Source organism: Amblyraja radiata, chromosome 23, assembly GCF_010909765.2.
Source record: "Amblyraja radiata isolate CabotCenter1 chromosome 23, sAmbRad1.1.pri, whole genome shotgun sequence".
Lineage (NCBI taxonomy): Eukaryota > Metazoa > Chordata > Chondrichthyes > Rajiformes > Rajidae > Amblyraja > Amblyraja radiata.
The window spans coordinates 10,797,826-10,817,998 of NC_045978.1; the positions used below are offsets into that span (position 1 = coordinate 10,797,826).

The 20,173-nt window shown below is 35.7% G+C and overlaps 2 protein-coding genes across 2 annotated transcripts in view; both read right to left on the reverse strand.

Moving 5' to 3' along the window:
- The window catches only part of LOC116986228 (activity dependent neuroprotector homeobox), a 31,952-nt gene extending 29,998 nt beyond the window's left edge, over nt 1-1,954 (reverse strand). Inside the window, exon 1 of the mRNA XM_033041543.1 lies at nt 1,830-1,954. The gene's annotated coding sequence lies outside the window, so the exon portion shown is untranslated. The remainder of the gene's footprint in view (nt 1-1,829) is intronic.
- Nucleotides 1,955-2,683: 729 nt separating this feature from the next.
- Nucleotides 2,684-20,173, reverse strand: part of dpm1 (dolichyl-phosphate mannosyltransferase subunit 1, catalytic) — a 49,657-nt gene continuing 32,167 nt past the window's right edge. The window contains exons 3-9 of the mRNA XM_033041546.1: nt 19,276-19,309; nt 17,504-17,580; nt 17,392-17,417; nt 13,844-13,939; nt 11,301-11,369; nt 10,287-10,401; nt 2,684-3,748 (exon numbers count right to left, since the gene is read on the reverse strand). Of these exons, the coding sequence (XP_032897437.1) occupies nt 3,644-3,748; nt 10,287-10,401; nt 11,301-11,369; nt 13,844-13,939; nt 17,392-17,417; nt 17,504-17,580; nt 19,276-19,309 (522 nt within the window). The 3' untranslated portion in view covers nt 2,684-3,643. The remainder of the gene's footprint in view (nt 3,749-10,286; nt 10,402-11,300; nt 11,370-13,843; nt 13,940-17,391; nt 17,418-17,503; nt 17,581-19,275; nt 19,310-20,173) is intronic.

Consider the following 20,173-nt stretch of genomic DNA (forward strand, 5'->3'; position numbering starts at 1 on the left):
ATTTATTCAGATTTCAGTTCCGCAATGGAGTTTTGTTTCAATAAAAATATATAGTTGGAATATACAGTTGGAAGTTTGTTTTGGTCATTTGAACAGTTACTTTTTGGTGCTGATACAAAGACTATGTATTGCACTAATACTTTTGTCAACATCACGCTTGTCCTGCACTCATGCAAACAAAGGCAAGTCTGTAAACTTTCAGTAAATGCTTAAAGTGATAGTTTCAGTGATTTGACAAACTGGAACTGACTTGTTTTATTATGTTGCAAAACTATTTTTTTTTCAAAAAAAGTGGATGAGAGCCTACAAAAGCCCTGGACAAAATAGTACATTTATTAGACAGCATGATAATTGATGACTATTACTTTGTAGTTTTTGATCTTACTTTATGAACTCCTCTCCCACTCCTCCAATAATTGTATGGTGGAATACTAGAAGCCTAGCTTGAAGGATTGTAAACATATATCCACAGCCCATCTTTCATAGTCATTGCATTCAGATTCCACCATTCAATACTACAACCCATTTAGTCTAGTTTTTATTTTGGTGCCTCTGTATTTTTGATTAAAATATGATTTGATATCCCATTTTAAATTAATCAGTCATTTTTGGTTGATTTCATGACATTTTTGTTTCAGCAGCACAGAACCTTGACTAAATGTTATGACGATTTGGCAAGTATTTCTGATCACTTATGAAGTTTGTTCTGAGCAGACTTTTATCGGGATGTAGGCCTGTCAGATGCTTTGCCTTATATTTTGCCAACTGTCGTGCTGGACAAAAGAGACCAGGCTGAGTTTAATCTAATCAATAATAATGTTTTGAGTTGCTCACTAAGACAATTTTGGGGATTACACCTGATCTCAGTATTTTTGGGGTGGAATATTTATATTTTATTGAAACCTGGATTGAATGGATTCTCTGCTGATCTTTGTTCCTTTTGTTAGCTTCACTGGCCTCACTGAAATTCTTTATTCAAGAGTGAGCAAGTTCTTCACTCACAGACCTTTGTAAGAAAACCAAAAGGACATAAAGAATTGTTAATTAAACTTCCAACCCAAACTTTGCATGTTCATCTCATGAGTCATAATGTTACAGACATTAGTACTACTATGGATTTAAACATCAAATCCACATGGATGTTTTAAGATCATTTAAGAAGTGCTACTCTTCAGCTGATACTGTAAACCAAGGGCATGTCTGCTAGGTCAGACATATGTATAACTATCTAAAGATAGCAGTGTGTTTTCTGTCCTAGAGGTAGTTATTTATTCTTCCATTTGTGTATAAATTGCCTATCAATTCGGTTTACATAATAATGACTGCACTATAATTCCTTGTTTGTAAAACCGATCATACAGAAGATTTAAAAGCTGATATATGAATGCAAGTTCCTGCTTTCTAAAGATTTTAATTGTGATGCACATTTAGATCCAGAATTTTTGGAATAAAAATGTTCTAAAACAGCCTTTTCGTTAATTTAGTAATATATTACTTAGGAAATAACTGTATGCAAATATTTCATTATTTCTTGACATTTTCCACAAACTCAAACAAACATTGCTTTTACATAAATATTCAAATTAAGGTTACTGGAAAGATTTCAATCAACATGTGGTATGACAATCCATTGCACCTAACAAATCTTGGATTTGTGATAATCATCTGTTTATTCCACAGGAACAAAAATATAATCTCACATTTCCAAAAAAAATCAAAGACAGTACTGTACTTAGATTAGCCTTACTAAATAAACTCCTGTCAGGAACTTGTTTCACAAAAATCCTAAAGAGTTTGGTATTTGTGAACTGCTAATTTTTTTTACTCACCACAATCAAATGCTTATAACAGGTCCCAAAATTTTTATTTTCAACAGTTAATCAGTATCTGGTCAAATGTGTAAGAATCTATTTAAAGAAAATCATTTTGTTTAGACAGAACTAAAAGGGGTACAGCACTCAATACGAATAAATTACACCATCTTAACAAATTATGAAACTGATTAGGGCTTTACGTTACGGTGCACACAGACAGCACTCTAAAGCACAACACAGATCAATTAAATGAAAATGCAATGTAATTTTTCAATGAGACTGCTATAAACGTACCTCTGCAATTTTCACTGATAACCTGAAATGATGTAAAGTTGTAAGGTTAAGATTTCTGGATTCTATTTATAAGAAAGAACTAACTATTAAAAATGAAATTATGACTCCATTCATGCATCAGCCAACAAGAGCAAAGCACGTCTGCTTGAAAGTAGAACCAATACCAATTTTAGACAATAAGGCACACGAGGCTGCGGATGCTGGAATCTTAAGCAAAAAAACTATTGGAAATACTCAACAGGCCATATAGCATTTATGTTGGGAAATTGATAGATGGTATTTCATGTCAGGAATCTTCTTCAGTCTGAAGAAGGGTCCCAACCCAAAAAGATTTATGTCCATTTTCCTTCACAGGTGTTGGCTGACCCACTGAATTCTTCCAGTAGTTTGTTTTTGCCCAATTTTAGACATGTTTGTTAAATGCGATACAATAGAAAGTAGGAATGCTGGTTTACATGTATTATTCCCATCACTGCAAGAGTTTGGTAATGGCCTGGTTAGTGAATGTGCCAAGTCTTAGAACTTCATCAATTACTGGCTGAAGTAACAAATCAAACGCACACCATACTTCCTTCTACCAATTTTATTGTGACATTGAGATAGCCTTCAGAGCAAATTCTCCAAATTACACTAAACGATCTAGAGAGATACAAAATTCAAGCAGATCGAATTACTGAGGTAATGGACACGAAAGTGAAACAAATAGATCTATCCCCAGCAAGTTCTCACGGTATAAAATTAATTGTATTTGCATGAATGCTTACATAGATATTATTACATTTTAATTTATCTGTGACAATTGATGGATATATTCCTCTAGTAAAGATAGTACACATAATTAAAGTGAATATTTATAGGCAAATGATTAATAGACATAAGTGTAAAAAACCCTGAAAACATAATCAAAATTGAAATTTCTGACCAAAACTAAAAATGTAATACCTGGAAATTAATTTAGATAGAAACTCTTAGAACTCCCAGAATGTCCTGCATTATTACATTGATTTTGAGAATGTAGGAATAAATTGCTAATCATGTTAGAATTTGTAAGTGCAATTTTTTAGAACAAAACAACATAGTATTGACAAGTATCGGTTAGAAGAAATCCTGACTAAATCATATTTGAGATGAAGTGTGTGTTTATCAGGTATCAACATAAGCTAAATGCTTCTATTTTAATTGGGGCCAAAAAGATAAATATTTGTAACAACAAACCATATTAGTGATGTCAAAATAAGACCATGTCTCGATTCTTAATTAGTTATAAAACATACAAAACAATTCAGCAATATGATTTACGGCAGCAGGACTATAAGCATCAAAATGGATCAAACAAAATTAATATTTAACGACAGTCTTACTCAAAGACTGGAATGAATTATTTCATATTATACAATTGTTCACTCACTGCGGTGTGGCACAGTTTTGTACACAAATTGGAATTTACAATGAGGTTGTGCAGCAGAAAAACAATATAAATCTTCTCTGATGAAATTTTGGATATGTAAATTTTCAGTGGCAATTCTTAGCTTTGATCATGTGGTAACAAAGAGATACAGCAGTCCTTTCAAAAACGAAACTATTTCATTTCCTCCCAACTTAGATTCACCATACATGCGGTCCACAAATGTTATAGGTACCTGCAACAATTAGGAGGGGGAGACATGTATTAGTTCAATGTAAACATGAGCATTAATAAGCAAAGGAAACTATCAAGAATTAACTAACATATGTTCTATTTATATGAATGCCTTCAGCCATAAGAAATGGACTCGCATTATGTTATCTACAAATTTTACACACCATTTTACACATGGAAATAGGTTTTTAATGTATCTGGGTCTTTGATAGCATAATTTTGAGCAATTTATTTTTCCCATGCTGCTTTAGTTATCCATTTATCATTTGTAATGTTATTCAATGAGTAATATAGAAATAAGAATGGCTGTATTTTCTGTCCCATTACTAAATTGAACTCCGTTTCAATAAAACTAATTCTTACTCAAATAAGAGGAACTGTAAACCTGCTGTCATGGTGCAAGATATTAATTTTAAGGTATCTCCATCTTCCTTCTTTAATGTTGTTAAATGTAGATGCATATTTAGAACATATCAAATAAAATATGCATGCTGTCAAAAAACATTGCCTACAGTGCATTCAGAAAGTATTCAGACCCCTTCACTTTTTCCACATTTTGTTACGTTACAGCCTTATTCTAAAATTGATTAAATTCATTTGTTTTATCATCAATCTACACACAATACGTCATAATATAAAAGCAAAAACAGGTGTTTAGAAATATTTGCAAAGTAATTAAAACTAAATAACTGAAATATCACATTTAGATAAGTATTCAGACCCTTTGCTGTGACACTCAGAATTGAGCTTCGGTGCATCCTGTTTCCATTGTTTATCCTTGAGATGTTTCTACATGTGGATTGGAGTCCACAAGTGGTAAATTAAATTGATTGTACATGATTTGGAAAGGCACACACCTGTCTATATAAGGTCCCGCAGTTGACAGTGCATGTCAGAACAAAAACCAAGCGATGAAGACAAAGGAATTGTCCGGAGACGTCCGAGACAGGATTGTGTCGAGACACAGATCTGGGGAAGGGTATAAAACAATTTCGGCAGCATTGCAGGTCCCGAAGAGCACAGTGGCCTCCGTCATTCTTAAATGGAAGAACTTTGAAACCACCACGTCTCTTCTTAGAGCTGGCCACCCGGCCAAACTGATCAATCGAGAGAAATGGGCCGTGGTCAGGGAGGTGACCAAGAACCCGATGGTCACTCTGACAGAGCTCCAGAGTTCCTCTGTGGAGATGGGAGAAAATTCCAGAAGGACAACTATATCTGCAACACTCCACCAATCAGGCCTTTATGGTAGAGTGGCCAGATGGAAGCCACTCCTCAGTAAAAGGCACTTGACAGCTCGCTTGGAGTTTGCCAAAAGGCTCCTAAACAAGATTCTCTGGTCAGATGAAACCAAGATTGAACACTTTGGCCTGAATGCGAAGTGTCACATCTGGAGGAAACCAGGCACCGCTCATCACCTGGCCAAAACCGTACCTACGGTGAAGCATGGTGGTGGCAGCATCATGCTGTGGGGATGTTTTTCAGCGGCAGGAACTGGGAGACTAGTCACGATCGAGGGAAAGATGAACGGAGCAAAGTACAGAGAGATCCTTGATAAAAACCTGCTCCTGAGCATTCAGGACCTGACTGGGGCAGAGGTTCTCCTTCCAACAGAACAATGCCCCTAAGCACACAGCCAATACAACACAGGAGTCGCTTCATGACAAGTTTGTGAATGTCCTTGAGTGGCCCAGCCAGAGCCCGGACTTGAACCCGATAGAACATCTCTGGTGGGACCTGAAAATAGCTGTGCATCGACGCTCCCCATCCAACCTGACAGAGCTTGAGAAGATCTGCAGAGAAGAATGGGAGAAATTACCCAAATAATGGTGTGCCAAGCTTGTAGCGTCATATCCAAGAAGACTTGAGGCTGTAATTGCTGCCAAAGGTGCCTCAACAAAGTACTGAGTGAAGGGTCTGAATACTTATGTAAATGTAATATTTCAGTTATTTATTTTTAACTACTTTACAAAAATTTCTAAACACCTGTTTTTGCTTTTTCATTATGGGGTATTGTGTGTACATGGATGATAAACCTAAATGAATTTAATCCATTTTAGAATAAGGCTGTGACGTAACAAAATGTGGAAAAAGTGAAGGGGTCCAAATACTTTCTGAATGCACTGTATGTGGTCCTTTCCAAGTAACTGTTTCAAAATTATCAATAGCACACTTCCAACCACATATTCCAACTCCACTTTTATTAAACCTATACTCCATTGAAGAACTGAAAATATCGGCATAAACATAGATTTAAAATAAATGAATAAATAAATGATTGTAGGTTAATTAGCCTCTATGATTTGCCCCTAGGGTGCAGGGAGAGAATGAGAAAGTGGGATAATCTGGGACTAGTGTGAACATGTGGGTGATGTGGACCATGCTGTATCTCTACATTAAACTAAACACAACGTCTTTGGAATCAAGGTGAAGTAGGGTTTGAAGATAAAGGAAATGTCTTCCTAATACCACACTAGGTTTATAAAGTAAGTATCTAGGCCATAAGAGGCCAGAAAGATCTTGGGCTCAAATATTAGTTGATGCAAGAGCTGAACTTTACTTGACGCACCAAAATAATTTCGATTTGGCTTTGTTTCTTTGAGAAAGTACAAAGTAGCCAACATTTTTATTGTCGATTTATATTAAATGATTCCCGATGAAATGACAATGACTGAAGATGTAATAAGCTTACAAATTTTAATATACAATCAACATACATGAGCTTGATGTATGTGTGCAAAGACATGGCAGGATCAATTGCAGATATGATGTCCCATATATTGAAATAATTTTCAAACAAACATTAAGTGTAAGAAGGAATTGCAGATGCTGATTTATGCCATAGACCCAAAATGTTGGAGTAACTCAGCAGGACAGGCAGCATCTCTGGATAGAAAGAAAGGGTGACGTTTCGGGTTGAGACCCTTCTTCAGACGGAATTATAAATCATGTCCTCCAGAGTGAGAGTAGGAAAAATTTCTAGTGTGGAATGGTATTCAACAAATTGTGGGGGTAGGGGGCTATGGTAAGAAAAAAAAATAGGGAATTAAAAAGAGGGTTGATACTGAGAGGCTGCCTCCTTATGTTGAAGACCTTAGGAACATAGATCACAATCTTAGGGTGTTTCAGGTTAAACTAACGAGAAATCTATTCATCAGAATTCACCAGATAGACAGGTACATGGATAGGACAGGTTTGGAGGGATATGAACCAAGCACAGGCAGGTGGAACTAGTATAGCTGGGACATGTTAGCCGGTGTGAGCAAGTTGGGCTGAAGGGCCTGTTTCCACACTGTATCATTCCATGACTCTATGACTAATTATCATATCCATGTAGGTATTGAACTATAATTGCTTGCTTGCTTCAGTCGAAGCTGAGACTCCTATTTCTGGACACATAATGTAGCAATGTTACAAAATTTTGAGATTTTAAAAATCAAGTCTGTAACTTATCCCATCAGACAAAGCATAAAAATAAGTTTAATTTGACACCTAATTCACTTTCATATCTCAAGTATTTAAAAAGTTATGGCCATTTTCATACTCGGAAATGAGCATCTTGTTCCCTATTGATTTTCTATGGACATAACAAAAAAGCTGTGATCGTGAACAGTCAAAAGCCCATAACTTTCTTAAAAATTAAGAGAACTGAATGAAATTTTCAGTTATCATAGATTGAAGCATTCTGAAACAAATATAAAATAATCTTACTTGGATGACCTGAAATTAAAGCATATAATTAGTTAGTTACCTAATTGTAGCTAATTTCAGACTTCAATGACTAGATCTAAACACCTATCCATTTCTTAATAAATGATTAACATTTTTAAATAGCCTAAATGTCCAAATAATATTCACAAATAATTCACAATAAAACATGATTTTTAAATCTCATTTACATTAATTTATAGGCCAAATGGAAGGAATTTAGTGTTCAATTGCTGTAAATAAATGCCCATTTAAATCAGCTTTCCAGTGGGTCCCTGTGGAACGCGCTGGTTTAGAACGTTCACATTGCGGTAGATTTGTGCCTCAAATGCCGAGAAAAATACTGCGCGATATAATGGGTCCAAATTGAGCTACTCGCAATATTAAATTTTGTATAAAAGGATCTTTAGAAGCCCTTTTGAATGTAAAAATATACAACCTACCTTCTGCTATTTTCTTTATGAGACCATGCGGTTGCTGACGGTCGCGGGTTTAAAGATTGATTTTTAAACTACTATAACTATTATTCAAGGCCTTTAAACCAAATAATAGCTTTTGCGACGGGGTCTATCAGCGATTTTTCGTTAATAATTAACTAGGCTGAACATTTTCGATTGGAACAGCTTAGAGAAAATCGCGTTTTAAACCCGCCCCCTCTAAACGGCGCCAAAATCGCGCACAACCTCAGCGGCAGATCTTCAACGACGCTTCAGGTAGGCTTTGCAACATACCTACATAATGAATAAAGAGGCATGGGTATAGAACAGGAATGGGGATAAATTTTAGAATTAACCATAATCTTAGTGAATAGAGGATAAAGTTTCAGAGGCCAGAGAGCCTATTCCTGTGTGTCTTAGATTCTTATGTTTTTTTATTCAGTTGTGAATTAATTATTTTCAAGATTGCAAGATGTCAAGTGTCACAGAAGTCATCATAGAAGGTTCTCCCTCTAAATTAGTCATGAATTCATTTTTAATTAGGATACAAGAATATGGAAAAAAAGGAACATAAGGACATTTGACACTTCAAAACTATTTTTCCATTTAATAAAATGTTGGCGGATCTTCACTTAATACCATCATCATGTATCTCCAGATTCCAAGACTTTACTTGCTCCTATCTTTAAAATAGTCATCAAAATCAAATACATAGCCATCGTGGATGGAGAATTTCCATCAATTACACTCTAAAGAAACATTTCTCTTTATCGCTGTCCTAATGGCCAAGCCTTTGGCATACGGCTCCATCAACAAGGACAACATACTCCCTGGATCGAATCTGACAAGCGTTTTGGCAGATAATCTAATTTCATTGAGGTCATCACTCATTCATTTTAACTCAAAGAAAGAAAAAGACCCGGTGCACTCAATCTCTCCTCTTTCTACATCTGATTGAATCCAGAAAATTAGTTGTGTGAATAAATTTTACACCTCATCGAAAATAAGAGCATTTCTCCTTGGGCAAGGAAATCAAAACTACACAAGTGATTAGTAATCCAGCTGTGCCTTCATAAGGCACCATTTAATCACAGTAAGACTACCTTACATATATTCTCCAATTCTTTTACGATAAAAGTAGCACATAATTTCTTAAATTCTTTCTATACTTGTTAACTTTGTGCTTTGTGTGACATGACCACCCACGTCATTCTGACAAACAACAATTTCCAGAATTGTCACCTTTTAAAATTATGATGTTTTTCTATTGTCCTCAACAATTTAAGTTGATATTTCTTCCCAGTGTATTCCATTTGCCACATTCATATCCAGATGCCTAACCTGTCTTTATTAGTTTACTAACTCTTTTCATTCTCCCCATAGTTTGCTTTGTATCGTCAGGATTCCATTTATTATACTCATCTAAAACTGAAAATAGTTGAAAATATAGGTCACTTTATTTCCTGTGTGACAATAATTGTAGGCTGCCATTTCAAAGTATGTCTGCTTATTCTTACTTTTTCTCCCCCTGTCCATTAACCAATCCTCAATCCGTGCTAATAAAATTGCCTCCAATTCCACACCTGATACTGTATGAACCACAGTACTTTACACATAATGTCCCCCGAATCATTCCCATAGGAAATAAAAATATTTTTTGAATAAGGACATCAACATTTATTTCACGATTATTCACAACTTGTTAAACTGGACTGAACTGGAACACAAGTACCATTTAGCTCCTTAATAAACTCCATAATTCAGTTAGTGTCTATTTACTCAACTATGCTCTATATCTCTTAATATATGTACTTAATAAAACTTTTTGAGATTGTAGCCTTCAATTTTTTTATTGACCATTTTTCCAGAATATATTCCAAAGTTTCATCACAATCTGTTAGCTAAGTGCTTTCTACTTTGACTCCATCATACCAAAACTAATATTAAGATTAAGATTATACCAGAGGAAGTAATATTTCTAATTTAACCCTGTTAAATTATTTTATCATTTAAAATACTTCAATTAAATAACACCTAACTGAACCTCATAGAAATACACAACAAATTTTATTTCACAGGAAAATTACTTTTCTTCAAAAAAAATTCTAAAGTTGATTTATCTCACCTCCCACCAAGCTTAACACGAGTGCTATATAGTCATCTTACAATTTAATTATTCCTGAGGGAAAAGGAAACATTCTTGTCTACGATAGCGCTGCAAACCAACTAAATTGGTTTTTGAAGCATGTGCAACAGTCATAAATCGAAACATTAATTCTAAATCATGAAGCATTAATCAAAAGTAAATTCTGTAATTATGCAAGATATTTTGTAATGGGCAACTGCAGATTTTTGATTATTTTTTGTAATTATTTTAAAATAATCCTTTCATACCTCCCCAATACTGTAATTCAGCTGTCGAGCCCTAACGATCATCTCCATTTGAAAGACATAGCCTTTGGATACACACTTTTCGACCAGTTTCTGCAGCACATCTTTTTTGTATAGTCTGTGAAAAGAAAATGCTTGTAGAATGTACTCAAACATACAATCAATACCTGAAGAAGAAAAAGATAATTCATATGTTTCCTCTGATTTCTAATCTAAAACAAGAAACGCCATCTCAGCAACTACAGAGATATGCTGAGGTATATATCACCTCTGGAAATAAATGTATTACATAAATGGGCAAATGTTGTTGCATTGAGCCATGCAGGATAGAAAACCTAATATTTTGATCTGCATTTCTGAGGCAGGGGAGCACTTGAAAAAAAAACAGGCGAAATGAGCCAGGTTTCTTTTTTCCAATTCCTTTCCTGTAGCCTGTTGATTTTCAGCAAATTGGTCAGAGCTCATGTGATATTGGAAGAGGATTAGAATCAGCAACAATGCTTCAATGTTTTCGAATGAAACAACTATTCCCAAAAATGTTTTAGAAAGGGAAGTGGAGAAAATAAAGTCAAATTGTTTGCTGCAGTTCATAGAGTGTAAAATATCATTGTGTGGCAATAGTGGAAAATCAAAAGCTTCAAGTGAATTGCCAGTTAATGGATCATAATTGTAGCACAGTAAAACAAATGTTGATCTACTGGCAAGCCAGTCTACATATACTAATAGCCTCTAGCTATGTACAAATAAGTTTTTTATATATATGTCAACTGACCATTCTTCAAAATCACCGCAATAGAAAAATATCTTTGGGACTCCGTTTACCATAATTTTATTGTTTTCTTTTGCACCACTCTACCCACACAAGAGGGCACAATGCAAAAAATTGAATTTAGTACAATAAAATCGCACTTTGCCAGTGATTCAGTAATTATAAATAATCTTCAACATGCCCTGAAGTTAAACAATGACACCCACACAAAATGTAATATAGCAAAAGATATTAAACCACATTCTTACCTGAAGCTACCTGTCAAGTCTGAAGCACCTGGTCTCAACAATACCTGAGTGATAAAATTTGCTCCGCGGCTATATTGCAAAATAAATAACATAAGTAAGTGAAATCATTTCATTCATTCCTTTAGAGAATTGAGAGCCATGTTTTTTTTTTTTAATTTCACACTTATTAAGATAGATAAATCAATCTCATTTATATATAAGCATGTAAACATCATCATTAACATTTTCTTGGCTGACGGCAAAAAAAGAGAAAATAAATCCTCCTAAATTGAACAGTTAAGTTGTATTTTACCTTAAACATTTTAAAAATATGTGATCATGTATTTTTTTTAAAAATGTGATAACTTCCCGAACAGCGAGGGGGGGGGAGGCAAATTCAACCCTCTGAATGGCGCGGAAGTTCCGATGAGGTCGAGATAGGCCACCTCACCCAGCCGAGGCACCACATTTTGGGGCGACTTCAGCGGGAGAATTCAAGTGTGCTCTCGTGATTTGGTCCGGATTAAAGGAGGTGCCAGACCGTCGGTTGCCGGAATATTGGTGGTGGACTTGTACTTGTACTTATGTATATTATTATCTGATCTGATTAGCATGCAAAACAAAAGCTTTTCACAGTATCTCGTTACACGTGACAATAATAAACCTAAACCCAAACCATGGTCGTATTATTCTCCCAATGGCCAGATTTCTCCACGACCATCTGCAAGGGCAGATGATCCGGTGATGGGACAATCAAGAAAGAGGAAGATGCTTGCTTGACCTCCTCCTCATTAAAACTACCTGTTGCAGACCATCTGTCCATAACAGAGTTTCTGTGCTAACTTGGTGAAGCAGCAGCAGCACATACATGCTAAACAGTGGAAATTGCAAACTGTCAATTGTGCCAAAGAATCCCACTGCCACATAGTTGTGAATAGTGGTGGACAATTTCACAAATAATAACAAGGGAAGTTTTCATGAATATCTTCTTTCAAATGGCAGAGCCCAACTTGGGGTGGCACGGTGACACAGCAGTAGAGTTGCTGCTTTACAGCGCCAGACACCTGGAGATTAGTGGGCAAAATTAGAGCACATGGTATTGAGGGTAGGGTATTCACATGGATAGAGAATTGGGTGGCAGACAGGAAACAAAGAGTAGGAATAAACGGGTCCCTGTCAGAATGGCAGGCCTTGGTGAGTGGAGTGCACAAGGCTCAGTGCTGGGGTCGCAACTATTTACAATAAATATTAATGATTTAGATGATGGGATTAAAAGTAACACTAGCAAATTTGCAGATGACACAAAGCTGGGTGGCAGTGTGAACTGCAAAGAGGATGCTAGGAGGTTGCAGGGTAACTTGGACAGGTTGAGTGAGTGGGCAGATGCATGGCAGATGTAGTATAATGTAGATAAATGTGAGGTTATCCACTTTGGCGGCAAGAACAAGGAGGCAGATTATTATCTCAATGGTGCCAGATTAGGAAAAAGGGAAGTGCAACGAGACCTGGGTGACCTTGTACACCAGTCACTGAAAGTAAACGTGCAGGTACAGCAGGCAGTGAAGAAAGCTAATGGCATGTTGGCCTTCATAAAGAGAGGATTTGAGTACAGGAGTAAAGAGGTCCTTCCGCAGTTGTTCAGGGACCTGGTGAAACCACATCTAGAATATTGTGTGCAGATTTGGTCTCCTAATTTGAGAAGGACATCCTTGCTATTGAGGCAGTGCAGCATAAGGTCACGAGGTTAATCCTCGGGATGGCGAGACTGTCATATGAGGAAAGATTGGAAAGACTGGGCCTGTATTCACTGGAATTTAGAAGGATGAGAGGAGATCTTATAGAAACATATAACATTATAAAAGGACTGGACAAGCTAGATGCAGGAAAAATGTTCCCAATGTTGGGGGAGTCCAGAACCAGGGGCCACAGTCTAAGAATAAAGGGGAGGCCATTTAAAACTGAGATGAGGAAGAACTTTTTCACCCAGAGAGTTGGGGACTATGCGTCAGTGGTGCAATATCGCGTTTGGGGGACAGGTTGCATTGGGGGAATGGGTGAGTGGTGGAATATTGAATTGGGGAACGGGTTGGGGGACCAGGCCTCCTATGTGACAGGGACCCAGCGGGGCCCACTTAGTCTAGTCATTTGTAAAACCGATCCAAGACAACTATCATTTTGGTATTCATGATCATGAATGCATTGGAGGGGTTCCATTATGTGATAACCTTAACAAGACTTTAGAAAATAAATTACTTGTAAGCACTCAGAAAAATATACAACAGCATTCTTCCATTCCTATTTAGAATTACACTATTCACATACATATACTATACAATTCAACCACAAGTTCTCCATTGACAAAGTCACTTCCGATTCTGCGTGGTTGAGGTTGATCAAAAGCAGAACTAAAACTATGTTCTGTTTGATGAAACAGTTTGAATGAAAATATTAATAAAACCCAATCAGGCGAGTGATCTTCTAAATTAGAATTGGTATTTTACTGATGTTGTAGTTAATCTATTAGGTGGGAATCCAAAGTATTTATTATGCATTACTTATTATACCTGATAAGTTTTCTTCTCAAATCCCAGCCGTATACACCTCCATTTCCACTGTAGCGCGTGCCAGACACCACATCATAATTCCCTTCCTTCTGTTCTCTGTAATATTTATATAACAAATCCAGAATTAAACCTAAATTAATCGAGGTTCTGAAACAGGAAACTTGTTCCAAAATCATTCTATGAAAATTACATTAGTGTAATTTCGAAGTTTTTAAAACCTATAACCTCACTTCCGCCAAAGGTATCTTTTGAAATTATACTAAAGTAAATATAAATTTGAATAACAAAATATTAATTTAAAATGCATTTTTAGAGTATGATAATGACAACATAGAAGATGAACAATATAATTTAATGATTTTGCACTATAAGTAGAAGAAAACTTGCAACCTGGATAAGTATGGATGAGTTGGGCCGAAAGGCCTGTTTCTATGCTGCATAGCACTATGACTAAAATAAACCATATTTTCAAATTTGAAATGAAATATGACTGCACCCTTTTCCAGTTAGCTAAGTTATGACATGATAAAAAGTATTAACATAAACCAAATCAGCCATATATTTACTGCATATATAACAAAGAGATAATTTAATAATCAAGGAGATTCAATTAAGATAACATCCACAGAAAATATGTTGGAAAGCAAATCCAAATCCATCAAAAAACAACATTTGGGGATTTTCTCCTATATGTGAGCTCCTGCTCACAGCACCAACAATCCTGACCTTCAGTGCTGTCTGTGTGGACAAACACCCTATGACTGTGTAGGTTTTCTCCAGGAACTCTGGTTTCCTCCCCCATTCCAAAACTGTGTTAATTGGACACTTTGAATTTCCCCGAATGCGTAGATAAGTTGGAGAATTGGGATGCAGGTGGAGGTAAGTTAATGAGAACATGTGGAGAGTAAAAAGGGTTAATGTAGAAATACTGTAAAAATGGGTTCTTGATTTTAGGCATGGACTAAGTGTGCCTGTGCATGCTGTACCTTCCCATGTTTATATGAATCTAACCTACCCTTCATTGTAAGCCAAAATAGTACAATAGCGTAGACAATTTATTAATATAATTTAAAGCAGTTCTTCCCTGAATTTAGTGCCAATAAATTGAAGCATGTAAAAGTTTCAAATATTTCACTCGACAATGCTAACGTACTATTTTACAGACCTATCTACTGTTGGTTAAATCAGCTGCAGATGGTCCACCATGCCACTGATTCATGGTTTCATGAGAATTTATCTTTACATTCGTCAGGGCAGTGTGGTTAAAAAAAATGTCAGCCTAAAGTGATTAAAGATTTCATCTACTTCGGCGATTAATCTGAAATATTTGCTGCTATTTAGATTTTGTGCAGTTCTCTCAATTACAGAGATAGGTTTCCAATCATGACCAAGATTGAGTATGGATATATTGAAGGCTTCATTGAGGTGCTGAGTGCTAACATTTGATTCACTAAGCTGGAAACCATACAGAAAAGATTCACCAGGATGTTGCTAGAGAGCTTACATTATAAGGAGAGGCTGGATAGGCTGGGACTTTTTTCCCTGGGGCATTGGGGGCTGATGGTTGACCTTAAAGAGTTATACATAATGAGAGGTACAAATAGAGTGATTGGTCATAGTTTTTATCCCAGCATAGAGGAGTCCAGAACTAGAAGGCTTAGGTTTAACATGAGGGACAATTTCTTCATGCAAGGGGGAGTGGAACGAGCTGCCAGAGGAAGGGTGCAATAGTGATGATTAACAGTATTTAAACGGGTTCATGAATCGAAAAGGTTTAGTGGGAAAAGGGTTAAACACAGGCAAATTAGACTATTTCATTAAAACTGGTCAGCAGACAAGTTGCGCTGATTTCATGCTGTTATCACTCTATGACTCTATTGCTATTTGTACTGACACATAAAGAGAACAGCAAACAACACTTGCTATCTACTGCCATTGATTCTGCTTGCCTCATAGTGGCAGGTTTGTGTAGCCCTGATGAATCCATGTGATATGGCTAGACATAAATAAGGCTCACAATTATACTTTCAAGGGTAGGAGGCTCACCATGTTGTTCATAAAACTAAAACAGATGCATCTACAGCTATCTGGAAATGCATTCCCAATTTTGGGGGGGGTGGAAGAAAATCACCCCCCCCCCCCCCCAGCTGTAGTGAAGAGGCAAAGGAAATGCCATTATTTCTGTTCTTGGAAGAAAGCTTTGGAGAGTTACTTTACAATTAAAGAACAAAAATAAAAAAGTATTGATTGCATAGCTTTGTAATTAATAGGAACAATTTACAAGAAAAATGAAGTATAAATTTGTATTCACACATTCATAATTTGAGTCATTTTAGACTTCAGGCAATACCAATTTTAGTTTAGAGAGCATATAGATAGGAGTAGGCTCATAATTACGAACACTTAATTGTAATATTATTATAATGATATAGAATATTGCTTAACTATACAAACATGATCTGACAGGACAAAAATGCAATGCACCACTTTTGCTTGGGTAGAGGAATGTTATACAATGAAAGTTTGTGCTGAATGTGCACATGGGACGCCATTTGAATTAATCAGGGCAAATATTTATGCCGTGCCTAGCTTTACTTTATGTCCTGTCTCTTTTTATAATTGTTTCAACAGTCATAAAAATAATAAAATTAAAATCATACCCCCACAAAAATCACACTGATATAATAAAGAAAAGACTGATACCATAATGAAAACAAATTGTCTATTATGCTTTGCCCAATGACCAATTTCTGAGGATATATCAATTATGCAACAGGCAATAAGGATAAGTAATATTTGGAAACATAAGGAAAATAGTCAAGTCAAGGTTGTTTTACTGTCATATGTCCCAGATAGAACAATGACATTTTAATTTGCAGCAGCACAACAAAATATGTAAACGTAGTACACAGTAAACAATATAATAAACGAGGGAAAATAAAGTCCAGTGCGTGCGTGTATATACACATGTACACACATATTTGTGTGTGCGTGTGTGTATGTATGTATGTGTATATATATATATATATATATATATATATATATATATATGTATGTATGTGTATATATATATATATATAATATATATACACACACACAGATATATATATAATATATATATACTTACTTACTGCCTATTATGCTTCCTGGCATGTAGGGCAGCAACGAAGGTCCTCCACTCCTGTCTGTTCTGGGCTAGCTTCTGGGCTAGCTTATAAGAATATATATTCTTATAACAAATGTAAAGCAATTTGGCCAACGAGAGTTGTTTTTTAAATGTGCTATATAAATAAATGTGACTTGACTTGACTTGATATATATACAGATATGTGTGTGTGTGTATATGTATATGTGGACCTAACCTGGGGTAGTGTCCAGAAGCTAGCCCAGAACAGACAGGAGTGGAGGACCTTCGTTGCTGCCCTACATATATATATGTATGTATATATATGTATATATATATATATATATATACATACACACGCACTATATATATATAAAAAATATATATACACACAAACGTACACAAAAAACAAAAAAATACTTACTTTATGAACTCAAGGATAAACTTTGGCTGAAATTCAAGATAAAAAGTTTGGTTCGATAAGTACATCATATATATATAAAAATATCAATATAAAAAATTGTAAATAAACTTACATGATGTGAAAGATCTGCATCCATTATTACAACAAAGTTACCAGTGGCATGTTGCATTCCATGAATATATGCTGTTCCTAGAATAAAAACCAATCACAGATATTACATTCAGCATAAATTATTTGTTGACTTTCATTGGCATCTTTATAAGTAAAGTACTCAAAATAACAGTTTAGTGCAAAAACTAGATTTTCAACTAGCTTTACAGGATCGGTCACGAAAACAAAATATATTTTGAAATTTATATTTATGTAATTAGAGAAATGTAAGAGAGCATTTTACAATTTAAGAATTTTGTTAGGGAAACATCAAACCAATATTTAGCCAACATTCCTCGGATCATTTTGATGTCAACTCTCAAAATACCTATGTTCTCCCATTGAACTGTAGAGCACCACTGTAATCTATAGTTTTTCTTAATATCACTTTATGAAGTCTTTGAAGATGAATCATGCAATAACTAAATGAACGCATATTATTAATAAGAGGAAGCAATTACTTAGAGCAAGATAGGTTGTTTAGAGATGCAGCATGGAAACAGACCCTTTGGCCCACCTAGTCCTCGCCGACCATTGAACATCTGTTCACACCAGATCCATGTTATGCCACTTTCCCATCCATTCCCTACACTCTAGGGACAATTTACTTAGGCCAATTAACCTACAAACCTGCACGTTTTTGGGATGTGGCAGGAAACCAGAGCATCCAGAGGAAACCCACACTGTTATAGGAACAACGTGCAAATTCCACACAGGCAGCGACTAAGGTCGGGATAGAACCCAGGACTCTGTCGCTGTGAGGCAGTAGCTTTATCAACTGTGCCACTGTTGCAATAGTTTGTGTTTTGTCCTCTCGATCAGATTTGGTCTGCTGAACTTGAAATTCTAATGGAAAAAGCATGTTAAACGGATGATGAATTCTATGCAGCATCTTGATTTCTGTCTTCTAAGCTCATCTTGGTGACATGCGTTCAAATTACTTCTAGCATGATCTTACTGTTGGCAATGCCAACAATGTTCTCCCCCCTCTATAGACATAACACAATTAATGCTTGGGGTTGCCCAACCCCTAGCCCAGTTTCACAACCTCAGAAAAGAGCATTGGGCAACATATTTTCAGTGGCAAAAATGTGCAATGATCAGTCAGTTCTGCCCAAGTCCTTGATTCTGCACAAATAATTTTTCAACAAAAGATTTATTAAATGGTGTTTGACACTCAATACTGTGTCCCTGTTGTAGATGCATTAGGATGTACTAATGTTCCAGGCTAATATATTCTACACAGTATTAAGGAAAGACAAATGATATAATATATTATTAATTTGGAGAGGTTATGTAGCTATTGAGAATCGCATAAAAACTTACAAGGTGCGACTCTGAATAGCTTCACTTTTTATTTGTTCGTGATTATGTTGCTAGGCTACTCCAGAGGACAGTTAAGATTCCATGCAAGACTCCAGAAAAAAAGCTTCACTTCCAAAAAAAATAAATAAAGCATCAGTTCTCCAGATTATTTGTCTCGTCTTTGGACAGGTAGTTCAAAAATCCAAAAGATACACCACACTGCCTGACATGAAAATAACAAGAGGTTCTGCCTAAACTGATTCAGAGTGCAGACAGATTCTGAGCATTAGAAATGGTCGTGATATTTAGAGTGCCAAAATAGTAAACAAAACGTTTCATTTTCAATAAATGTTTTCAACACAGATCATTTACAAAACTTAAAACACAAATTGCCACTTAAAATAGCTTGCATGCATTCATAGCTCTTACCTAATCCCAGCTTCTTTGCTCGTGGTCTGAGTACCTGTGAAAACAGTGAACAATAATTTAAGCAACAGCTTCCAAAATTCTAATTGTGAGGCATATTTTACAGTAGGACAGTTTCTACAGAGCTCATTCTGCTGAAAATACTGGGAAGTTGAAGGCAACTTCGTGCTTTTCCCAAAGATCTTTCGTGGCATTACTTTGAATGTGTCAGTTGTTGCTCAGAGAAAAAGGTGGCATTTTTTGCAATAGAATTCACTGAAAAGATTTAGAAATAAAGTTAGCAATAAGTCAACATTTCAACAGTGGTCAAATCTTTCCTTTAAGATAGAAAACTAAATGATATCCATACATATCACGTGGATTAATAAATATTCTTACATTATACATCACTGTTCTATGAAATTAATCTCCCTGCACACTATAAGAAGGCGCTTCCATGTTCATCTTTTTACTGTGTGGTTATCTGTAAAGAGTTCATAACAAATCTTTGGAAAGACAATTTCAGTTTCCCTTCTTTACCTAATACCTCAGTATTTAGTATTACTACAAAATTTTGTTTCATAAAGTTGAAATACAACTTTAAGTTTCTGATTAAGAAACAGAACATTTACATAATAATGGCATGCAAAGGTCAAAATTGGAAGTGTGAAGTTACCTCAGTGACTTAATGTGTAGGAAAGAACTGCTGATGCTGGTTTAAATCGAAGTTAGGCACAAAATAATGAAAAATAAAAATGCCATTGTGTGTCTATCTCAGTGAAATTATAACAATAAAGACCGATGAGAAAATGTAGGGTTTTGAATAAAAGGATGCAAATTTTAACAGTGATGTGTTACTTAGCTGGATGCCAACTAAATAGCACTTGGCATTACCATAGCAAATACAGTAGCTACTAACATA